The sequence below is a fragment of the Suncus etruscus genome, chromosome 12 (assembly GCF_024139225.1).
Source record: "Suncus etruscus isolate mSunEtr1 chromosome 12, mSunEtr1.pri.cur, whole genome shotgun sequence".
Classification (NCBI taxonomy): domain Eukaryota; kingdom Metazoa; phylum Chordata; class Mammalia; order Eulipotyphla; family Soricidae; genus Suncus; species Suncus etruscus.
In genome coordinates, this window is record NC_064859.1 from 52,698,291 (window position 1) to 52,722,434 (window position 24,144).

Genomic DNA, 24,144 nt, shown 5'->3' on the forward strand with positions numbered 1-24,144 from the left:
CCCTGAGCACCGCCGGGTGTGACCCAAAAACCAAAAAAAAAAAAAATATCCCCCTTCCATATCTCAGTCTTTAAGCATTCCAATACATTATAAAGTTTTTTTTAATTGATGTTTCAACTAAGATAGTATCAGAAATACTACTAGATATAAGACAATTCTATAATAAGCTGAAAAGCCAAAAAAAAGTTAAGGTTTATTAACCAAATTCAGCAAGTTTTTGTTCTACAAAGGTTTAAGTAACTGAACAAATCATTTTATGAAATAATAGCCAATTGATGGCATTAAGGCTTAATTATTTTGGGTGTGATAATGGTATTGTGATATATTTTCTAAGAACACATTGGAAGTATTTTTATGAAAAGATGGTGGCTGGAGCAATAGCACAGTGGTACTGTGTTGCCTTGTATGCTGCTGACCCAGGACGGACCGGATTCGACCCCTGGCAACCCATGTGGTCCCCCAACCTGCCAGGAGCAATTTCTAAGTGCAACCAGGCATGGCCCAAAAAACAAACAAAAAAATAAGATGGTATCTGGGATCTGCTTTAACATAGATGGGGGATAAATTAAAACAAAACTAGCAATTTGTTAAATACTGTTAAAATTGGGTGATCAAACTATGGCAATTATTTGCTTTCTACTTTCTTAAAGTTTGAAATTAAATATAAAAAAATAGGGATCAGAGAGATAAAGGGTCAGTACTCATACTTTGCAAGCAAGATGCCTAAGTTCACTCCACAGCAATGCATGGTCCCCCACAATGCACAGGGAGTCGTAGTTCCTGAACATTGCCCCATTTGGCCCAGCCCTCCTACCCTCAAAAATACTTGATATGTCTTGTTCACATACACACACATCTACAGGTTTCAGATTATTTGGTCAAATACTATACTCCTGACAGTATAAATATCAAAAAATCCAAATCAAATTTAGTACATGCAACTTAATTCTAATTTAAATTATTCAACAGTTTAATATAAGAATTTGGGGCCGGAGAGATAGCATGGAGGTAAGGCGTTTGCCTTTCATGCAGGAGGTCATCGGTTCGAATCCCGGCGCCCCATATGGTCCCCTGTGCCTGCCAGGAGCAATTTCTGAGCCTGGAGCCAGGAATAACCCCTGAGCACTGCCAGGTGTGACCCAAAAACCAAAAAAAAAAAAAAAAAAAAAAGAATCATAGGTAAAACAAGACTTCAAAAGGCCAAGGATGTGGCTCTATGGTAGATCACAAGCCATTCATGTATGTGGCCCTCCCCAACACTGAAAAAAATAGGTGTTAGCCTTTGAAGTCTCAAAAAAAATAAATAAAGCTATTAAACATAAAATATTCTGGTACTTACCTAGGTCAGAAATACCTACAAGGAAAAAGAAAAACAGTTTGAAAAAATAATAGAACATTTTATTTCTGTGTGTGTGTGTGTGTGTGTGTAAAGTAAACAAAAAGGGAACTAGAAAGTAGTCACAGAAAAACCATATTCACACTTATTCCCTAAAGCCAGAAAGGGGGAGAAGGGTCAGTGATAGACATGCTGTAAGTACAAACCAATCAGGCAGAGAATAGTGCAACCAGTGGCAAAGCTCAGAGGAAGCTGGGATGAGTGATCCATCCCCAGTATTTTGTGGTCTTGGGGAAAAAAATGCCTAAGTACAGAGACAGGTGAGGTGTAGCCCCTGACTGAGCATCATGCAGTGTGGTCCCAAAACAATCTTCTTCCCCTCACCCCCGCAAAAGCTGATTCTATCCCCAACTTGGGCAAATTACTTAGTCCACTATGATTCCATTTTATCATTTCTAAATGGGTGCAGTAGCAATGCTTACTTTCATAGATCCACTATGAAATTAAACGAATACTTACACACTTAAAACAGAAAACCATGTTTGACATTACTATCTTGTATGTTTGAGATTTATATAGAACACAAGTATTATATATCAACAGAACATATAGAACTTAGGTAAATAAACTGAGAAAAAACTCTTGTTGAGTTATTAGAGGTTTAAAGGAGTTCAGATTTCAGAGGTGAGGCTGCCTATTGAGAACTGGACTGAAGACTCACTATCTCTGAAGGAAACTGTAGCTGTGAGCTGAGGTGGGTGGGAAACTTCACCTGAAACTAGCTGCTCCTTCCATATTCATCCCTTTAAGTGCCAGAGCAACAGTACAGCAGGCAGGGTCCTTGTCTTGCCTGGCACATAGCAGGTTCAATTCCCAACACCACATGATGCCCAAGTCCTACAGGAAGTGACCCCAGAACTTAAAAGCGAGGGACAGTTCTAAGCACCACTATCTGTCTTTCTGTCTGTCTCTCTGACACACATATACACACACAAGCCTCTCAAAGCAACAAAATCACTCTATCAACTTCTTATTCACAGGTGACTGTATATGCATTTTCCACTTAATAATGTAAATAAAAAAATAATGTATTTGAAAAAAACACTTCAGAGATCTACACTGCAAGGAACTTTGGCTTTCTGTATTTCTTTTTGGCTGGGCTTCCCCTACCTAGAGATTACTCTTGGTGTTGTTCATACAGGTCAGGGAGAAAGCTCTATGTGCTTAATCTGCCTGTTTCTTTACTCAGATATCACTATTCATCTCCTGAGATAGGTAATCTCTATAAATCAGAGCTCTCTGTAAACCACAGGATTTTTAGCAGTAGCACCTCTGGTCAGTAGCATCCTCCAATCTCACAAAAAAGTTTCCAGACACTGCCACACATCATCTGGGTTTAAAAGGCTGCTTTAATGTTTTCAGGTCTTAGTATGGGTATTTTCAAAATGAATAAATTAATATATAGGCAGGTGAATTGGCCCTGGTGGAAGGGAGGGTAGTGGTGTCAGACCAGGCTTACTCCTAATTCTGTGTTTTGGGGTTGTTTCTGGTGGTAGTCAGGGAAACATATGGTACCAGGCATCAAAGCCTGCAGGGCCAGCTGTATGGTATCTATTAGCCCTTGCGATAGTATAATAGCCCAACTCATTAAATTAAAAACTTCAGAGGCTTGCATGGAAAAGTTAGTACAATTTAATCTTCTGGGTAGATCAAGTATTGTTTATGCCACATTGCTGGGGCAGCAGTGAGAGGGCAGGAAGAGCTGCTGCCTGTGGTGCTCGAGGACTTGGTGACATGCTCAGGATTCATTCCAGAGGGATTTGAACTAGATAACTAGAGCTGTAGCAAGTTTAGACAAGATGTTCTTTGCACTTACTTTTCCCTTTCCACCCTGGCTGGACATCTGGAGTAATACTGTCCAGTTCTCGTCTGAAGTCATCCCGTGCCTGGACCACCAGGTCGTGGTACTGAGACACAACCTTGGCCTCAGACTGTGCTGCCTGGACCTGAACAAAGAGCATGAGGTCAGCTATAACAAAAACAACCAAAAAGCACAAGAAAGCATTCCCAAATGTACATAATATTCAAGTCTCTGTTTAGGTCTGACTGGAAAAGCTCAGAAAAGGGACACAGACCATATCTTCATCTCCTTCAAAAAAGCTACAAACAAGCCCTTGTTCATTATGCTGCACAACCTTTTCTCTGGGTCAGAAAAGAAACACCTCAGATTACAATGACATGGATCTACTGCCAATTAGCAATTCTCATTAGTGATTAATAACCAAGACCAAAAATGCTATCAATTATAAAAAATTTCAAAAACATTTGTATCCAAGGTTCTGAAGTTAGTCACAAATAATATTCTTTTAGGGCACTTAAAAGAAATAGAAGGATTCTTATGATTTACCTGAATTCTTTTTTTTTTTTTTGACCCCTCCCATTACCTGAATTCTTAAAACACTGACCAAAGAGACTATATGAAAAAGAGAAAAATAAGAACAGGTAAGGTACATGGCCAAACCTGAATTTGATCCCCAACACATCATCAATCTCCCTAGGTGTGATCCCTGAGCACAGAACCAGAAATAAGTCCTGGGCATGGCCAATGTGGACTCCAAACCAAATAAATAATTAAGTAAATAAGTAAAACCAATTGTAGTGCCTAGTGGGCTAGTTAAAGTGGTAGGGAATTTGCCTTGCACATGCCTGGCAGAGGCTTGATTGCCACCAGAATGCCATCTGGTTCCCCGAGCACTGAGTGCAGAGCCAAGAATAACTTGAGTTTCAGTAGATATGGACCAAAAAAACAAAGCCAACAAAAAACTAACCCAATTGCAAAAGACTTAGAAACACACCTTTTTAACAGGATAAAAACATCAAGCCCATCAAAAAATGGGGAGAAGAAATGAACAGACACTTCCTCAAAAAGAAACACAAATGGCCAAAAGGTACATGAAAAAAATGTTCCACATCATTAAACATCAGGGCGATGCAAATCAAAACAACGAAAAGGTACCATCTCACGCCACAGGGACTGGCACATGTCACAAAGAACAAGAACAATCAGTGCTGGCGGGGATGTGGAGAGAAAGAAGCTTTCATTCACAGCTGGTGCTAACGCCATCTAGTCAAGCAAGCCTTTATGGTAAACAATATGAAGATTCCTCAAAAAACTGGAAATTTGAAAAAGACAAAAACAAAAAACTGGGGCCGGGCGGTGGCGCTGGAGGTAAGGTGCCTGCCTTGCCTGCGCTAGCCTAGGACGGACCGCGGTTCGATCCCCCGGCGTCCCATATGGTCCCCCAAGAAGCCAGGAGCAACTTCTGAGCGCATAGCCAGGAGTAACCCCTGAGCGTCACAGGGTGTGGCCCAAAAACCAAAAAAAAAAAAAAAGAAAAAAAAAAAAAAAAACTGGAAATTGAGCTTCCATATGATCCAGCTATTCCACTTCTAGGGATATACCCTAGGAACACAAAAATACAAAAATACCTTTCTCATACCTATATTCATTGCAGCACTATTTACAATAGCCAGAATCTGAAAACAACCAAGATGTCCTTCAAGAGATGAATGACTAAAGAAACTGTGGTACATATACATAATGGAATATTATGCAGCTGTCAGGAGAGATGAAGCCATGAAATTTTCCTGTATATGGATGAACATGGACTATTATGATGAGTGAAATAAGTCAGAGGAAGAGAGACAGACACAGAATAGTCTCACTCATCTATGGATTTTAAGAAAAATAAAAGACATTATTTAATAATGCCCAGAGACAATAAAGATGAGGGCTGGAAAAACCGTCTCACAATTTGAAGCCACCACAAAGAGTGGTGAGTGCAGTTAGAGAAATAATTAGACTAACAACTATCATGACAATACTAATGAGTGAGGGAAGTAGAATGCCTGTCTCGAATATAGGTAGGGGGTGGGGGAGGAGGGAGAAGAGGGGGCACTGATGATGAGAATGTTGCACTAGTGAAGGGGAAGTATTTTTATGACTAAAACCCAACTACAAACTTGTTTGTAATCATGGTGCTTGAGATAGGTGTTTTTTGTTTTTGTTTTTTTTTATTTTTGGTTTTTGGGCCACACCCAGCAGTGCTCAGGGGTTATTCCTGGCTGTCTGCTCAGAAATAGCTCCTGGCAGGCACGGGGGACCATATGGGACACCAGGATTCGAACCAACCACCTTTGGTCCTGGATCGGCTGCTTGCAGGGCAAACACCGCTGTGCTATCTCTCCAGGCCCTTGAGATAGTATTTTTAAAAATGAGAGAAATTGGGCCGGGCGGTGGCGCTGGAGGTAAGGTGCCTGCCTTACCTGCGCTAGCCTAGGAGACGGACCGCGGTTCGATCCCCCGGCGTCCCATATGGTCCCCCAAGCCAGGAGCGACTTCTGAGCGCATAGCCAGGAGTAACCCCTGAGCGTCACAGGGTGTGGCCCAAAAAAAAAAAAAATGAGAGAAATTGGGGCCGGGCGGTGGCGCAAGAGGTAAGGTGCCTGCCTTGCCTGCGCTAGCCTAGGATGGACCGAGGTTCGATCCCCCGGCATCCCATATGGTCCCCCAAGCCAGGAGCGACTTCTGAGCGCATAGCCAGGAGTAACTCCTGAGCGTCACCGGGTGTGGCCCAAAAACCAAAAAAAAAAAAAAAAAAAGAGAGAAATTAAGAAAAGAAAGAAAAAATAAAAAGTATAGTAGCAAGCATATTTGTGAGAATTATTAATATCTCCAATGAAGTAATTAATACAATGACAGAAGTTTTAATTAAAAAAATAAGACAAAAAGAAACACACCTTTTGGACCACCTTATCCAGGTCCACTATCATGCTATGAAGCTTTTCCTCTGCCGCAGTTATATATGGCTTGGCCCCAGCAACCTCTTTTTCCTTTGCATTTTCAAGTGTTGTTTTCATTTTCTCTAAATGTTCTCTAGAAACCAATAAGACAAAAAATAGGTTATTCCCTGTCATCTTTATGAGTTTAGAGTCATTATACTTTTTGAAGTTAATACATTCTTAGTTATAAAATATCTATACAATATTTAATTTTTTTAAAAAAAGTACTCAATGTCTCTTCATAATTAACAGCAGAGAAGAGTTACGTACAACAACTGAAAACACTAGATCAGAAACTAGATTTAGGGAAATACAGAAGAGTGCATGATAATAAGAAAAGATATGTTCTACAGTATCCGCTATATCAGCCTCTCTATGGCCACACATCTCTACCAGGATTAAAATTCGTGAAAAGTACTTGCATCATGCACCCACTTAAAATTTGAGGTTAACTTAAGCTAATATGCATGTACATGGAAATGTAAAAAATACTATGCCTCTAATGTTTAAGGAGTTATGTAAGTTTTATGGCTTTAGATTGCCTTGTGTGCTGTTAAGAAATATTATAATGTGCTACAATCTGGGGACTTGAGGGACAAATAATTGTACATGGATTCTGTTTTATTTATCTTAACTTTCTTTGGCTGAAAGTTCAAAGTTGAGATATCAGCAAGGGGACTTCTTCTGAGAATTATGTTATGGGTGATTGTCCTTCCACTGTAACTTTACCTTGTCCTCTTTACATCTTTTGTTCTCATAATTCAAAATAAAAAAATTTAAAAAAAAAAAAAAGGAAACTACTTGCATCATGTGAGCCCCAGGGAACTCAATAAATGGCAGCTTTTGCAAGCATGAAGCTGAAATTCCCTACTACTGAGAGCAAATTAAGCAAGGTAAAATTCTAGGTTTGGGGGCCAGAGAGATAGCATGGAGGTAGGGTGTTTGCCTTGCATGCAAAAGGGTGGTGGTTCAAATCCCAGCATCCCATATGGTCCCTCAAGCCTGCCGGAGGGGGTTTCTGAGTATAGAGCCAGGAGTGACCCCTGAGCACTGCTGGGTGTGAGCAAAAAAACAAAAACAAAAAAATTCTAGGTTTAGTGGAAAGCTTCATTACTCAGAATATGTTAGTAACATATCCTATACTATATATATTATATGCTATAATATATATATATATTCTATAATATAGACCAAATCAATCATGATCACTCAGAATAAAAAACAGTCCTGGGCTTGAGAGATGGTACAGTGGGCAGGCTGCTTGCATAGCATGCAGCCAACATGAAATCCATATAGTTCCCTAAACACTGCCAGAAGTGATCCTTGAGAAGAACTGGGAGTTAAGCCCTGAACACTGCCGTGTAGGCCAAAACCAAACACTAGCCCCTCCAAGCCCCCAAAAGACAGTCCTGAGACAATATAGTGATAGGACCTCAATGTCTTGAATCTCTAAAATATGGTGGCTTTGTTAGATTTCTCTTATTTTTTAAGGCAAGAAATAAAAATTAAAAAAGAAAAAGAAAAAGGGCCGGGCGGTGGCGCTAAAGGTAAGGTGCCTGCCTTGCCTGCGCTAGCCTTGGACGGACCGCGGTTCGATCCCCCGGTGCCCCATATGGTCCCCCAAGCCAGGAGCAACTTCTGAGCACGTAGCCAGGAGTAACGCCTGAGCGTCACCGGGTGTGGCCCAAAAACCAAAAAAAAAACAAAAAAAAAACTATTGCCTATGTTTATAAGAATCTTTATTCAGGGGCCGGAGAGATAGTATGGAGGTGAGGCATTTGCCTTTCATGCAGAAGGTCATTCGTTTGAATCCCAACATTCATATGGTCCCCTGAGCCTGCCAGGAGCGATTTCTGAGCGTAGATCCAGGAGTAACCCCTGAGCGCTGCTGGGTGTGATCCAAAAACCAAAAAAAAAAAGAATCTTTATTCAAATATAGATATATATTATCAGAAGTGGAACCAGAAGTTAATTTGCTTGCTTGATCCTAGTTTTAACCAATTTCCAGAAACGAAGAACTTCCATTAAGTTCAATGGTATAAAATCATATACCAACCAGTTCAGTGGTTGAAGCAGAGACCATGAATTGCTCTAAAAATTCTAATAAATACACTCAACCATCCCAGGAGCTGGAGTGATAGTACAATAGGTAGAGTATATGGGAATGCTTGCAGGCACCCAGGTTCAATCCCAGTCCCATATGTCCCTTGAGGCTGCCAGAAATAATATCTGAGCGTAGAACCAAAAGTAACCCTCATGTGCCCCCAGGTGTGGCCCAAAAAGCAAAATAAATAAATAAATAAATAAATAAATAAATCTCAACCATCCCCCAAAATTCCTATACTACGATAGACTACTTCAGAAAGTAAGTATCAGAACACTCCACATGCCAGGATTTCGTGGGCCTTTGACTGGTATGATGGGGGCTCTGGGCAGGACAGCTAGCCATAGGACCCCTGGGCTGACCACTTAGTCCAGGGGAACAAGATTCCCCCCACACCAGGCGGGTCTTCAGGGCCACGCCTGGTTAATCGGGCCCTGGGGGGAGGGGTGAGAAATTCCTCCCTAGGCATCCAAAAACTACAGAACCGCACGGGGGCATGAGCCCCCGCGCGTACTTCATGTATTAAGAGTATTTCTTTTTCTTTTGTTATGTTTTGCATATACAGAATGTTCATTTCGCATTCTGCCCTTTCCCACACCCCTACGAAGCTCTTTTTTACTCCTTAACTCTCTAACCCTCTCCCCCAAACGTCACTAACCTACATTACTCTTTTTAACTTTAGTAGTGTACAATCCTAATCACAGTCCAAAACTGTGCATTGTGTATGACAACCCCAAACTGTTTCAAGATACATATAATGGACACGTATTTCTTTAGAATATTTTGTGATTTTTCTCTGACAGCTATAATTCTTACTAAATGTTGTCTTATACAGTGATGATTCTAACCACTTTTTATCTTCTCTTTTTGAGCTGTTTAACAAGAAATTTTGGTGGAAGAGTCCCCCAGTTTAATGCTTATGATTGAACCATGTCATGGGAATCATTGGAATGGTTCTTATGGCCCCCATATGCGCCAATAACACCACGTGGCATTGCTTCTTATTTGCATAGGCACATTAAAATGGGAAAATACTATACATACAAATAAGATCCTATCTAATAGAGATTGGAACACACAAATCTTGTAGTGCAAAGGGACCTTACACCCTGAACATTGACATAACGACCTGGCACAGACCTCAGAAGAAAGGGCATAATCCATTCTCCCCTGAACCAGGGAAGCCATCCACGAAACATCCAGGCTGATCTATAACATCACCTGGAAGCAATCCTCTACCACGGAAGACCTACACTGCTCAGACTTCGACCTGCTCAAAAGAGACTTCCCTTAACACTGACTGAGAAGACTTAACAACAACAACGACCTGCTTACAGGACAGGGCTCCCTGCATTGCCCTTTGATTGTGAGGTGAAAGGAGAGGATGCTCCACATCCTGACTTCAATGTAAGATATGCAGATTCCAGGATCTTTAATACAGAAACATGATACCAACAACAGAGACTGTGTGAAAAATAAAAGTGTGTTGGCACTACAGACAATGTATTGGATTGGACGATCTAGCTTGCCTGGAGCCTAGACTTGGTCTTGTGCCAGGAAACTTCAGGGGTCTGGTCTCTTTGTACTTAGGCCAAGGTTATTTCTTTCCATGTCCCTCATATTTTGGTGGGCCTATGCAAACAACAATTGCCACTCTAACACCATTTTTACTGTGCTCCTTTGACTCTAATCCTTAAAAAGAACTCACTTAAAATTTGAGGTTAACTTAAGCTAATATGCATGTATATGGAAATGTAAGAAAATACTATGCCTGTAATGTTTAAGGAGTTACGTTAAGTTTTATGGCTTTAGATTGCCTTGTGTACTGTTAAGAAATATTATAATGTGTTACAATCTGGGGACTTGAAGGACAAAGTAATTGTACATGGATTCTGTCTTATTTATCTTAATGTTCTTTGGCTGAAATTTCAAAGTTAAGATATCAGCAAGGGGACTTCTGAGAATTATGTTATGGGTGATTGTCCTTCCACTGTAACTTTACCTTGTCCTCTTTCTTTGCACCCTTGTTCTCATAATTAAAAATAGAAATTAAAAAAAAAAAAAAAGAAAGAAAGAAAAAAAGAAAGTAAGTAGAGTTACGGGCCTGGAGAGATAGCACAGCGGCGTTTGCCTTGCAAGCAGCCGATCCAGGACCAAAGGTGGTTGGTTCGAATCCCGGTGTCGCACATGGTTCCCCGTGCCTGCCAGGAGCTATTTCTGAGCATACAGCCAGGAGTAACCCCTGAGCACCACCGGGTGTGGCCCAAAAACCAAAAAAAAAAAAAAAAAAAAAAAAAAAGAAAGTAAGTAGAGTTACAACACTTTAAAAGTAATGGGGGAAAAATAGGCTTTTATACAAAATCCTTTATACAGGTTTCTACCAAATTTACTTTGGTCTAATTATATTTTATTTTTAAATTATTATCAGGGCAGTGGTTGTTAGGCCACAACCAGTGGTGCTCAGGAGACCCTATGGGGTGCCAGGGATTGAACCCAGGCCAACCACATGTAAGGCTAAAGCCCTACCTTATGTATTATCGCTCTGTCCCTATTCCCTCTTTTTAAACCTCTGTATTCCTTAACCAACTGAGTTCGAGTGAAGAGGGAAGATTTATTTTCTTCCTCTTTTATATACAGACAGTAAAAAGGAAACCCAGGCCCCAAGAATACCACAGGAGACCCTAATTACTTGGAAAGTCCATGAGTAATTACTTGGCTTTGAGAAGGGCATCGGCAGCCTCACTGACCGCCTTTCTGCGTTCCTTCAATGCACCCTCCACAGTGCGCCACTGAGTTGCTTTCTTCTCACCTGAAAACTGAACAGGACATTTCAATTACAAAAACATGATTAACTGTTATATTGTCATTGGCCAACAGCCAACATAAGTAACTACATGCAGTATGATTAAATTTCAAAAATCAAAACTGTATACTATTTCCTCAGTGTAGGAATACAATCCATTAAGCTCAATGATATTCACAAACCATCTCCAAATACTATATCTCCAACCACAATTGTAAAAATATGTAGGCCAGCAGAGAAGTATTTTCTTTTTTCTTTTTTTTTTTTTTTTTTTCTGGTTTTTTGGGCAACACCTGGCGATGCTCTGGGGTTACTCCTGGCTGTCTGCTCAGGAATAGCTCCTGGCAGGCACGGGGGACCATATGGGACACTGGGATTCGAACCAACCACCTCTGGTCCTGGATCGGCTGTTTGCAAGGCAAATGCCGCTGCGCTATCTCTCCGGGCCGAGAAGTATTTTCTTTTTTTTTTTTTTTTTTTTTTTTGGGTTTTTGGGCCACACCCGGTGACGCTCAGGGGTTACTCCTGGCTATATGCGCTCAGAAGTCGCTCCTGGCTTGGGGGACCATATGGGACGCCGGGGGATCGAACCGCGGTCCGTCTCCTAGGCTAGCGCAGGTAAGGCAGGCACCTTACCTCCAGCGCCACCGCCCGGCCCCGAGAAGTATTTTCTAAGGTGAGACACCCACCACTTCTTGGCTCAGTGATGCTCTGGGAGCCATGAAATATTAGGGATCAAAGCCAGTTGTCTGAGATGGAAAAGCATGTACTCAGTTTTTTTGAGCTATATCTTCAGCCTAGGAATATTTTTTTAGTCTCAAAGTGTTAGGCAGAAAGTTAGTAAGCAGAGTAACTTTTAAGCAACAAGCTAAAGTTAACTTATTAAACCTTTCTTCAATGAAACATTGATGCTTATTTTAATTTTACAATCTACTAGAAGCATAGTTTTAGAATAAGTAAAAAAAAAAAGGGTCTAGAACAAGAGTACAATGGCTAAGGCACTTATCTTACATGCAGCTGATCCAGATTTTATAACAAACACCCCATATAGTCTGCAAAGCTCAAATGAAATGATACTTGAGTGCAAAGCTGGGAGTAACCCCTGAGCATCGCCAGGTGTGGTTCAAAATTTTTTTTAAAAAAAGGACTATGTGGGGCCCGGAGAGATAGCACAGCGGCGTTTGCCTTGCAAGCAGCCGATCCAGGACCAAAGGTGGTTGGTTCGAATCCTGGTATCCCATATGGTCCCCCGTGCCTGCCAGGAGCTATTTCTGAGCAACCAGGAGTAACCCCTGAGCACCACTGGGTGTGGCCCAAAAACCAAAAAAAAAAGGACTATGTAGGGGTCAGAGAGATAGCAAGGAAGTAAGGCGTTTGCCTTGAATGCAGAAGGATGGTGGTTCGAATCATGGCATCCCATATGGTCCCCCTGAGCCTGCCAGGAGCGATTTCTGAGAATAGAGCCAGGAGTAACCCCTGAGTGCTGCTGGGTGTGACTCAAAAACAAAAACAAAAAAAAAAGTACTATGAAAGAAATTTCCCATACATGTAATATATTTACTCCTCTAAAATCTGATCAAGTGCACACAGCAGCCTAAACCCTAAAGGAGCCCCTAAGCAATGCCAGGTGTGGCCACCATCCTCCCGCCCCCCTCAAAACAATTATCCTCCTTAATTTACTTTCAAAAGCTGGTTCATATTTATGGGATTCACACCAGCAATGAAAGACAAAATCTCACTTGTACCACTATCATCACACACAGGAGAAAGGCCAGATCACAAAAATAGAGACTGTGGCTTCCATCTTCCTTCATTCTGCATCAAACACACCGCAACCAGTATGGTATTAAAACCACCTGAACTACTTACAACTACTTTTTAAAATAACTATTACAGGGCCCGAAGAGATAGCACAGCGGTGTTTGCCTTGCAAGCAGCCGATCCAGGACCAAAGGTGGTTGGTTCGAATCCCGGTGTCCCATATGGTCCCCCGTGCCTGCCAGGAGCTATTTCTGAGCAGACAGCCAGGAGTAACCCTGAGCATCGCTGGGTGTGGCCCAAAAACCAAAAAAAAAAAACCTATTACAAATTGTCTTTTTTTTTTTTGGGGGGGGTCACACCTGGCAGTGCTCAGGGTTACTCCTGGCTCTATGCTCAGAAATTGCTCCTGGCACGCTCAGGGAACCATATGGGATGCCGGGATTTGAACCAACGTCCTTCTGCATGAAAGACAAACGCCCTATCTCCATGCCATCTCTCCGGCCCAAATTGTCTTTTTTTTATTTGGGGGCAAACTAGTAATCCCAGAGATCAGGGATCAAACCTAGGGCAAGAGCCTGAAAAACATACACTTGGACCCTATGGCTCTTCTCAGCTCTTTTCTTTCTCCTTATGTTCAGTGAGTATGCAGTTTAGTGTGTTATGGTTAGTTATGAAGCAAAAAACACATATGGCTTATCTTGAATGTACACTGCAATAGATTTCTGAGATGAACAGAACAATAAATTACAAAATATACAGTATTTTCATCATCTAGGGGGAAAATGACTGACTCAATAGGAGTGGTCTTTGGGGCTCCAAGGACTAATAAAGTTCCAATAAATAATAAAACCAGGCAGGGCTGGAGGTTTGCTTTGCAACTAACCAACACCAGTTCAATCTCTGGCACGACACAGGGTCACCCTGAAATCAGAGCCAATAATACTAAGCCCTAAATACCACCAAGTGTGGCCCATACCTTCCCCACATAACACCAAAACACCCAAGAGAAAGAAGCCATAAATACATTCAAGAAGTGTTCAGATAAAACAAATTAGCATTGTTTATTGTACTGCAATATTACTGGAAGATAGAACAAGATAAAAATCCATATAAATGAAAAGTTACAGGCCAAGTTACAGTGTACCTCAAATGGCTTCTGTATGTCAGAGTCCTGACTTCAATTCCCAGTATCAAATGGTCCCCTAGAGCAGGCTTTTGTGTGTGTGTGTGTACACACATGTGTACAGACTATACAGTGTAGCCCATGGAAGATGCTAAACATGGCCCCCAAAGCATAAACCACACTTAAAATAAATGACTCTATATAAGACTAAGCAGCATAATAGAACTTCAGGGAGGAAAAGCAGAAAGCAGCCTCTTCAATTCTGCTATGCGTTGGCTCACCTCTGAATTGTCCATGGCTGCTTTCAGTACACTGGAGTGTGCGTTCACGGCCTGCACCGCAGCCTTCTGAGCTGCAATGGCCTGCACAGTGACGGAAGCAGTGAGGCCCAGTGATTCTTCCAAGTTCTTGACTAGAGCTAAAGAAAAAAGAAGAGTTAAAAGACAGATCCCTTCCCTAAAAAATGACTTCATATTAAACTTTTCTCTTGCCATATTGAATATGTCACTATATTTCCTCAAAATGTAAAAAGGAGCATAAACATACAGATTTATGGAACCAAAGTTAAAAGTATTTATGGAACCTGTTAAAGTATGGTATAGGTCAAAGACACAGCAACTCCTTGCATGTTGACTGACCCAAATTCAATTCTAGGCATCCTCAGATGTCAACAAAAATGCCTGGTAGGAGGTTGGATAAATAGGCAGGGTAGGGGCTAGAGAGATAGCACAGCAGTAATTGCATTCAGCTGACCCAGGACGAATCTAATTTCGTTTCTGGTATCCAGGTCACCTGAGCTTGCCAGGAGCGATTTCTGAACACCAAGCCAGGAGTAACCCCTGAGCATCGCCATTGCCAGGTGTGGCTTTTCCATCACCAGGTGTGGCTCAAAAACCAATCAATTTAGAAATTAATTAATAAAATGCTAAAAAATAAAAAACGTGCAGGGTAAGTGAGTCACTTGCCTTGTATGCAGCCATCTCAGGTTCAATCCCCAGCACCACATGATTCCCTGTGCACTGCCAGGAGTATCCCTGAGCACCTCAGAACTTAGCCCTGAGTACAGTTGGGTATAGCCCTCAAAAAAGTAAAGTGATCCAAAAGCTCATTCAAAAGCAAAAGTTTTGAATGCAAGAGACTTAGCACTTCATGGTCCCTCAAATACGAGTGGCAGCAACCTAGGAGCAGATTTGGAAGTAGCTCAACAACAGCAAAAAATAACAGGTATGGTTAAAGATATATATACTGAATCTACTATTCTACTTTTATTTTTATGTGTGTCTGACTTTTTTTTTTTTTTCAAAATAAAGTGTTTACAGTCTTTCAAAGAAAAAAAATTTACAGAGAAGATTATGGAGTAGATTTTAAATGGGAGGAACAAAGCTTGGACTAACAAGTTATAAATTTAGTATAAAGACCAGCAGTTTTTAGTAATGCCGTATCTGTGGAGGAGGAGAGTGTCTATTTTCATCTTATTAGCAGGAAAGACTACTCAACTAATTATGTCACTAAGCTATAAAGAAAGAGATGAGAAAAGGACAAAAATAAAAACATGCAATAAAAAAATCTTGAAAACAGACATAGCTTTTCTACTGAAGGACTCAGGAGGTCAGAGGCACCAGAACTCGAAAAGTCAGAGTCAGATGCTCTGTGCTGCTGCAGAATAAATAAGAACCCTGCTTCTTTTTTCCAATAGCAAATTAAGGGATCATTTTAGCTAGAATCTAAAATGGAAAAATTATCATTAGAAGATCAATGCACTTGTCAGCTTATCAAATGGCATAAAATGGTGGAACATTTTCAGTAGGTTAGACAAAACAGCAAGAGGTGATTTTGAGCAAAAGCACAAGCTTGAGATGAAATGAAAGGAATCTGATGAACTCCACATCATACCTCTGCAACAAAGACAAAAGGAGAAAATTTAGAGAACAAAACTGTAGGACTTGTTCAACTGAAGATGCAAGTCATTGAAAGCAAGAGGTAGTACAGCAAACAAGTAATTTAGCTGCATGACACACAGGCAACAGTAAAGCATTTTAGAGGCCTAAACATCCCATATCAAGTCACTGGCTCTAATGCCTCTTCAGAACTCTATTCTCTATGATTTGATTACACACACCCAACACACACATTGGGTTTTTGTTTTTCTCCTGATTTGTGTGACCTAACAGATAGTTTAGATTTTAATGCCTTAATAAAAAAATGCTTTGCAATTTTGTCTCCCATTCCCTAGGCTGCTTTTCACTTTTCAATAATTATTGACAATCATTTTGAATTTATAAAGCTTCTCTTGCTGACATTTTTATGTTTAATTTCATGAAAAATTATAAACACCCTTTTATAGCACACATATATATTCCTTAAAGGAAAGTTTGGGAGGTAGGGCCAGAGATATTGTATGGGATTAAGGTACGCCTTGCATGTGGCTAACCTGGGTTTGATCCCTGGCACCAAGTGGTGGTGCCCCAAGCACAGTGCCTAGAGTAACCTCTGAGCACCACTAGGTGTGTCCAAAAAAATAAAATCAAACAAAATTTAAAAATGTAATAAAAGCAACTTGAGGGGCCAGAGCGATAGAACAGCAGTAGGGAGTTTACCTTGCATGTGGCCAACACAGGAGGAAGGACCCAGGTTCAAATCCCAGAATCCCATATAGTCTCCTGAGCCTGCCAGGAGTGACTTCTGAGCACAGAGCTAGGAGTCACCCCTGAGCGCCGCCAGGTGTGACCCCCACCCCCTAAAAAAGGCAACTTGAAAATTCTGCACTTTTGGGCCAGGCGGTGGCGCTAAAGGTAAGGTGCCTGCCTTGCCTGCGCTAGCCTTGGACGGACCGCGGTTCGATCCCCCGGTGTCCCATATGGTCCCCCAAGCCAGGAGCAACTTCTGAGCGCATAGCCAGGAGTAACCCCTGAGCATCACTGGGTGTGGCCCAAAAATCAAAAAAAAAAAAAAAATTCTGCACTTTTCCCAAAATGAAATATAGTAGCACAGATAAAACAGACCATGTTCAAACAGCAAATACCTTCATTCAAAACACTTAGAACTTATGAAAAATGAAAAGTGACCTTTGATTTGCAGTAGAGAACTGGGAAGGAAAAAAATCAAGTGAGGAAAAAAGTATTTTATATATGTTGGATACAATATGTAAATATACATACAAATTACTATTTAGAAGCCACTTATTCAATATTCTTAACTATATATGAGTAAGAATTCAAAATGCAAAATACACACAAAAAATTCAAGTATCATTTTGTTCCTTCTACTCTATACAATTTAAATAAACTCGTCGCCTCAGCATTGGATATAACAAACACATTTAAAGTAAAAAGGAACCTCTCAAGGCAGAAAGACAAACAAGTAATGGGAAGAAACAAAACAATACAATAACCGGCTATCATAGTAATTTAAAACAAATCTTAGTACATCTACACACCACAAAACTACTTCTAGAAATATCAATATATTCCAGCACCGTAACTCTGTCCCAGTCGTCCTCCTTAACACAAACACAATTTTAGATATAATGCAATCAATTTCCTTTCATATTTTGCAGTGTAAATAACCCAGGTGCTCACACATTCAAGACAAGTGATATACCACTGAGCCACATCTCCAGCACCTAGTTTAATTTTTTTTAAACCATAAAACATTTAACACAACATTGAGGTTTAATAAAAAATTATGTTCCATGAAAACCAACAAATTATGGCACATTCCACTCTCCAGGAATATCAGTAGAACAAAAGTCCAGAAGCAAGGAGAATGAACCAGAATTAGTCACTGGCTCACACAAATGTACAACTTCTAACCCTATAGACAAAACTGCCCCAAAATTACTATGGCGACTATCAAAAATCTTCAACATTAACCATAACAAAAATAAATGAATAAAATATAGATATAACTTGGAATTTTGTATCAATAAAAAATAAAATCACTTCAGTCTCCTGGGCAAAGGTTTTTAGATGGAAAGAACACAAATGATGAAATCAAAGTGAATAGAGAGATATCCTATAGGTAATAAAGGACCCATGGCTAGTTGGCAAGAGAAACTTGTACTGATGGTTGAAGAGCAGAGAGATGGAGAGAGATGAGCCCAAGGATGTAAGAAACTGTCTGGTTTACATACACTGAATCTGAACTTGTTCTTGCTTTTCCTGTTGTGCAAGTCGGGCTGCAACTTCTTCTGGTGGTCGCTCCCCTACAGAAGTTGAAGATGCTACCTCTTGTGGCAAAAGTAAATAAGAAGAAATCAAATTTCAGCACAGAATTTCAAAAGCTAACAGAAATAAAGGTACCTACCTCCCTACTGCCACCCCCATCTAAAGTAGTATGCTCCCGAGAATGCTCAAAGGTATTTCCATTTAATTAATAGTAACAGCATTCCCAGACTTCCCCTCAAAAAAAAAAAAAAAAAAAACTAACAGTTAACCAGAGGACATCAAACAGGAACATTCTGCATTCAGAAAGAGAAACCCATACACTCTCACTTGGAGACTTAAGAGTGAACACAGGAGACACAGCACTTGCTTGCATTGAACAAGGTTGAACCTGGTTCAATCCCCAGAACTATATTTGATTCCCCAAGTATCACCAGGAGTGAATCTTGAGCACAAAACCAGGAGCAAGCCCTGAGCATACAGGTGAGACCCCAAACAAACAAAATAAGCCCTCTCATTTGTACTGTCCAGCTACAGCAACTGAGGGCATATTTCTAATAAGGGTTTAAAACCACATTATCAATGCTTCAAACAACAGCTCTTATGTACTCACTTCCCTTTCTTGTTTTTTTGTTTGTTTTTGTGGTTTTTGGGTCACACCCGGCAGTGCTCAGGGGTTACTCCTGGCTTCATGCTCAGAAATTGCTCCTGGCAGGCACTGGGGACCATATGGGACGCCGGGATTCGAATCGATCACCTTCTGCATGAAAGGCAAACACCTTACCTCCATGCTATCTCTCCGGCCCCACTCACTTCCCTTTTTAAAGATTTAATTTATCTTTAAATTTTTTAAAGATTTAATTTAATCAATCTTTAAAATTTTAAAGATTTCTCCAAGTAGGTCTACAGATTTAAACCCAGTACAGTACTTCCATTATATCTAATAAGAGCTTCATGACTTTAGGTGTTATATTCAATCTTTGATCCATTTTGACTTAATTTCTATGAGTGCTCTAAGAGCCCATATACATTTTTTTTACACGTGAATATTCGAATATCCCCAGTTCCATTTATTAAAATGTCTGTCTTCTCAATGGCATATTCTTGGCTCCCTTACTAAAGGCAGCTGGAAGTATGTGCTTAGGTTTAGTTCTGAGTTTGATTTTGTTCCACTGACATTTGTCTGTTTTTACTCCACGCCATACTGTTTCATAACTATAGCTTTAGACCATAACATAAAGTCAGGATTTGTGAAGCCTCCTGCTTTGTTCTTTCTCAGAATTTTATATCCTTTACCAGTTGTGTAGGCATGGAATAGTTCTGACAAACAAATAACATATGAAATCACCAATATAAATCATTAAACTACCTGAAGCCGCAGGCTTGTGTTTTCTTTCACCAATTTCAGTTTTTTTATACTCCTCAAGCTGAACCGCAGGGGCTGGGACCGACAAAGAATCACCTGCTGCAGAAATAATTTGAGCTGCCTCTGTGGGTGCTATAAATATTTGTTACTCATGATATTTACATTTTCTGGGTTAAGAGAAACACAGAAATCCACTACACTTTTCAGTAGGACACCTTAAAAATAGAATGTGGAAGGGCTGGAGCAATAGCACAGCGGTAGGGCATTTGCCTTGTACACGGCTGACCCAGGACAGACATGGGTTTGATCCCCAGCGTCTCATATGGATATGGTCCCCCCTAGCCAGGAGTGATTTATAACACATAGCCAGGAGTAACCCCTGAGCGTCACTGGGTGTGGCCCAAACCCCCCCAAATAGAATGTGGGGGGGAGAGAGATTACCCATGTGACATGGTCCCCAGAGCATTACCAGGGGTCACCCCACAATCAAAAACAAACAAATATTGCATGTGCTGCCATTCTTCAAACACAAAAAAATGTCCACTGCACACACAAAACTACAAACAATGGACTATGGCTGAGAATACACAGGAGAAAGAAGTCCTGTCAGTGTCTCACCTGCAGTTTAATCTTCACTTTCCTCAGAAAAGGTTTCTAGGACAGTACTACCGTAAATGTTACCATTGGAAACATGGATAGAAGAATTACAGTAACATGGAGAAACAATAGCCAAAGGAAAAAGGAAATAAAGAAGGTACCTAAATAAAATAACTAGCCATAAAGAATTTAGTAGCCTTAAAGAAAAAAAGAGATGTGAGCAAGAAACGGGACAGTCTTATCTAAAGGGTAAGTTCATAGTGAAGATGGTGAGATGATAACAGAATTCAGCTTTTACAAAATTAATTCAGAGATTTGAAGGATGAATTTTAGGAAAATCAAGAGCTGATAAATTGTGATACAGATAGAGAAAATCAATTATTTTAGAAATGGAATACAGGTGGGGAAAGCAACAAAATGAAGGAAAGCTTTAAAATACAATAAAGGTCCATTTTAAACAAATAAATATGGATTATCAACAGACCCATTAATTAAATGGGACCCCTTATTCAATTCTTGGTTCCATTATCTCCATAAAAGCCAGTGATCTAAGTCCAATATCACCCCCAGTTCAGAGTCCTCCCCAAAACCTTTCCATCCTACTCAGAATATAACCCAAAATGTTTACGATGATCTCCATAATGGGCCTTTTCTGCTCCTTCTCTGAACTCATGCATTCCAATTCTTATCACTTCAATTTCATTTTGCTGTGTGCTAGAGTGTATGTCAAGTCTCCATAATAGTTAATCCTTCTACCTAGAGTAGAAGAATCCTTCTCGAGGCCTGAGCAAAGCACAGCGGTAGGGTGTTTGCCTTGCACTCAGCCAACCCTGGACAGACCCAGGTTCAATTCCTGGCATCCCACATGGTCCTGAGCCTGCCAGGAATAATTTCTGAGCACAGAGCCAGGATTAACCCGAACACAACTGGGTGTGACACACCCCACCCCACCCCCAAAAAAAAGAAGAATCCTTCTCCCTGTTAGCTTTTTGCATGCCTTAATCTCTCACCTGTTTCTAGTCTGTTCAAAGGACACTTTCCTGATGAGATTTTTCTTACCCTGCTCCAATTAAAACTGCAGTACTCACACTTAACACTGACATTCCATATATTTTACTTGCATGATAATGCTCTGGCTCTCTCTCTCTCCTCTCTACCCTTCTCTCCCCCGATCCCATTGGTGCAGTCTTTTTCTTTTTAAACATTTTGTTTCCTGCTATAACCTCAATACCTCGAAAAATGCTTGGCATAGCACAGACACTCAGTGAGTATTTGCTGAATAAAAATAGTGATTTAGGAGCTGGAGAGACAGTATAGCAGACAGAGTGTACATCAGAGCCCAGTCAAGAGAAATCTCTAAAAGCAGAGCTAAGAGTAAGCCCTAAGCGCGCACACAAACACAAACACACACACACACACACAAAGAACAGTGATTTAATCAAGGTCAGGACTGACTAGGGAGAGACTAAATCAAATGTAGATTAAACATGTTAAGAGTTATTAGTGAAGAACTGTAAATTAGGATGAATAAGTAAATCATAAAGACAGAAGAATACCTGCAGGGGAAGATCAGGGTATTTTTTTACGAAAATGGGGAACAGGAAGATATTGCTTAAAAGGCTAGAGAACCTGTTTTACATGTCAGAGCCCAGATATGATCTCTCAGCAATGAATGGTCCCCTGAGCACTGGCATGAGTGATCCCTGAATAATATTCCAGGGGTAGCCCATGAGATATGCCCCTGGAGGCATATATATATATATATAGGCTGGAGGAATAGAACAGTGGGTAGGCCGCTTGCCTTGTATGCAGCTGACCCAGATATGATCCCCGGCACCCCATATGGTTCCCTGCGCCCAGGTAGGAGTGATCCCTGAGTGAGAGCCAGGAAAAAGCCCTGAGCACCAACCAGTCATGGTCCAAAAACAAAACAAAATGAAGAAATATCACTGGAAGAGTATAAAAAGAAATGATAAAGAGGAAGAAAAAGGGTTGGGAATAAGAATAAATATTAAAATCTAAATTATTAAGGGGTCAGAGAGATAGCACAGCTGTAGGGCATTTGCCTTGTATGCAGCCAGCTGATCCAGGACAGACAGTGGTTCAAATCCCAGCATCCCATATGGTCCCCCATGCCTGCAAGGAGCGAATTCTGAGCACAGAATGTGACCCAAAACAAACAAACAATCTAAATTGATAACTTTTGTTATAGCCGGAAAAAAAATCTAAATCGAAAAAGCTAACAGTATTCACACTAGCCTCACTGAGCATCATTACGATAGGGCTCAACCCTATTCCAGTCAACCCCTCACACTGAGTGCTTGATAACAGGTGAGAGTTCCAGACCAGAAGGGAACATTCACGGAATGGGATCATTCCTTCTTTTTTTTTTTTTTTTTTTGGTTTTTGGGTCACACCCGGCAGTGCTCAGAGGTTACTCCTGGCTGTCTGCTCAGAAATAGCTCCTGGCAGGCACAGAGGACCATATGGGACACCGGGATTCGAACCAACCACCTTTAGTCCTGGATCGGCTGCTTGCAAGGCAAACGCTGCTGTGCTATCTCTCCGTGCCCGGATCATTCCTTCTTAACCAAGGCTACAAGTACATTAGAAAAAAAACAAACAAACAAACAAAAAAAAAAAACTATGACACGTATAACTTCTATCGAATGATTCTAAATAAAGTTACCTGTTAAAGCTGGAGACTCTCTGTGTTTCTGGACTTGGGACGCAGGCAGTTTAGATTCTTTCATTACCTCTGATACGCTGGAAATCTTCATTGGACCAGGCTGGACCTTGGGAATGAAAAACATTTACCATTTAAGATAGTATGTTTATTTTAGGGTGACTAGTAGAACTTCCAAAGTCTTTCAGACTTTTGACAAGAGAGAAAAGCAGGTAAAGCGCTTGCTTTGTATGAGGCCAACCTAGATTCAAACCCTGGCACCACATATGGTCCCCCAAAATTCATCAGGCGTGATTCCTGAGCAAATAGCCAAGAGTAAGCGCCAGTACTGTTGGGTATGGCTCAATGCAACCCCCCAAAAGAATTCCACATTTTTAATACAAAGATACATTTTACAACATAATGTATTTTTATAAGCCATAGTAAGAGAAACCATCAGGGGTCAGAGTGATAGCACAGCAGGCTTTTGCCTTGCACGCAGCCAACCCAGGTTTGATCCCCTGCATCCCATATAGTCTCTCAAAGCTAGGAGTGATTTCTTCTGAGCATAGAATTAGGAATAAACCTGAGTATCCAAAAACAAAATCAGAAAAAGACAAAGAGAGAGGGCCGCAGAGATAGCACAGCGATAGGGCATTTGTCTAGCACGCAGCCAATCCAGGACAGACAGTGGTTCAAAACCCAGCATCCCATATGGTCCCCCAAGCCTGCCAGGAGCGATTTCTGAGCACAGAGCCAGGAGTATCCCCTGAGCGCCGCTGGTATGGCCCCAAAACAAACAAACAAACAAAAAAAAACAAAATTAGAAATTAGAAATATGAGATGGGAGGAGGGAGAGAGAGAGCGAGAAGTAAAACGCCTACCTAAAAGCAGCTGAGGGAAGATAGGAGGGAAAGTAAGGAGACTGGTGGTGGGAAATGTCCACTGGTAAAGGGTGGTGTATTCAACCTGAACAATTTTGTAACCATGGTGCTTACATAATTATTAAAAATATGTATTATAGGGGCCGGGCGGTGGCGCTGGAGGTAAGGTGCCTGCCTTACCTGCGCTAGCCTAGGAGACGGACCGCGGTTCGATCCCCCGGCGTCCCATATGGTCCCCCAAGCCAGGAGCGACTTCTGAGCGCATAGCCAGGAGTAACTCCTGAGCGTCACCGGGTGTGGCCCAAAAACCAAAAAAAAAAAAAAAAAAAAAATGTATTATGGGGCCGGAGAGATAGCATGGAGGTAAGGTGTTTGACTTTCGTGCAGAAGGTCGGTGGTTCAAATCCTGGCATCCCATATGGTCCCCTGAACCTGCCAGGAGCAATTTCTGAGCATAGAGCCAGAAGTAACCCCTGAGCGCTACTGGGTGTGACTCAAAA

General features: G+C 41.0%; 1 protein-coding gene across 1 annotated transcript in view; it reads right to left on the bottom strand.

The window, feature by feature from the left end:
• The window catches only part of IMMT (inner membrane mitochondrial protein), a 51,192-nt gene that overhangs the window by 8,376 nt on the left and 18,672 nt on the right, over positions 1 to 24,144 (bottom strand). The window contains 8 exon segments of the mRNA XM_049784912.1: positions 1,340 to 1,354; positions 3,213 to 3,342; positions 6,137 to 6,272; positions 10,995 to 11,098; positions 14,251 to 14,387; positions 18,102 to 18,197; positions 19,502 to 19,594; positions 22,785 to 22,890. Of these exon segments, the coding sequence (XP_049640869.1) occupies positions 1,340 to 1,354; positions 3,213 to 3,342; positions 6,137 to 6,272; positions 10,995 to 11,098; positions 14,251 to 14,387; positions 18,102 to 18,197; positions 19,502 to 19,594; positions 22,785 to 22,890 (817 nt within the window).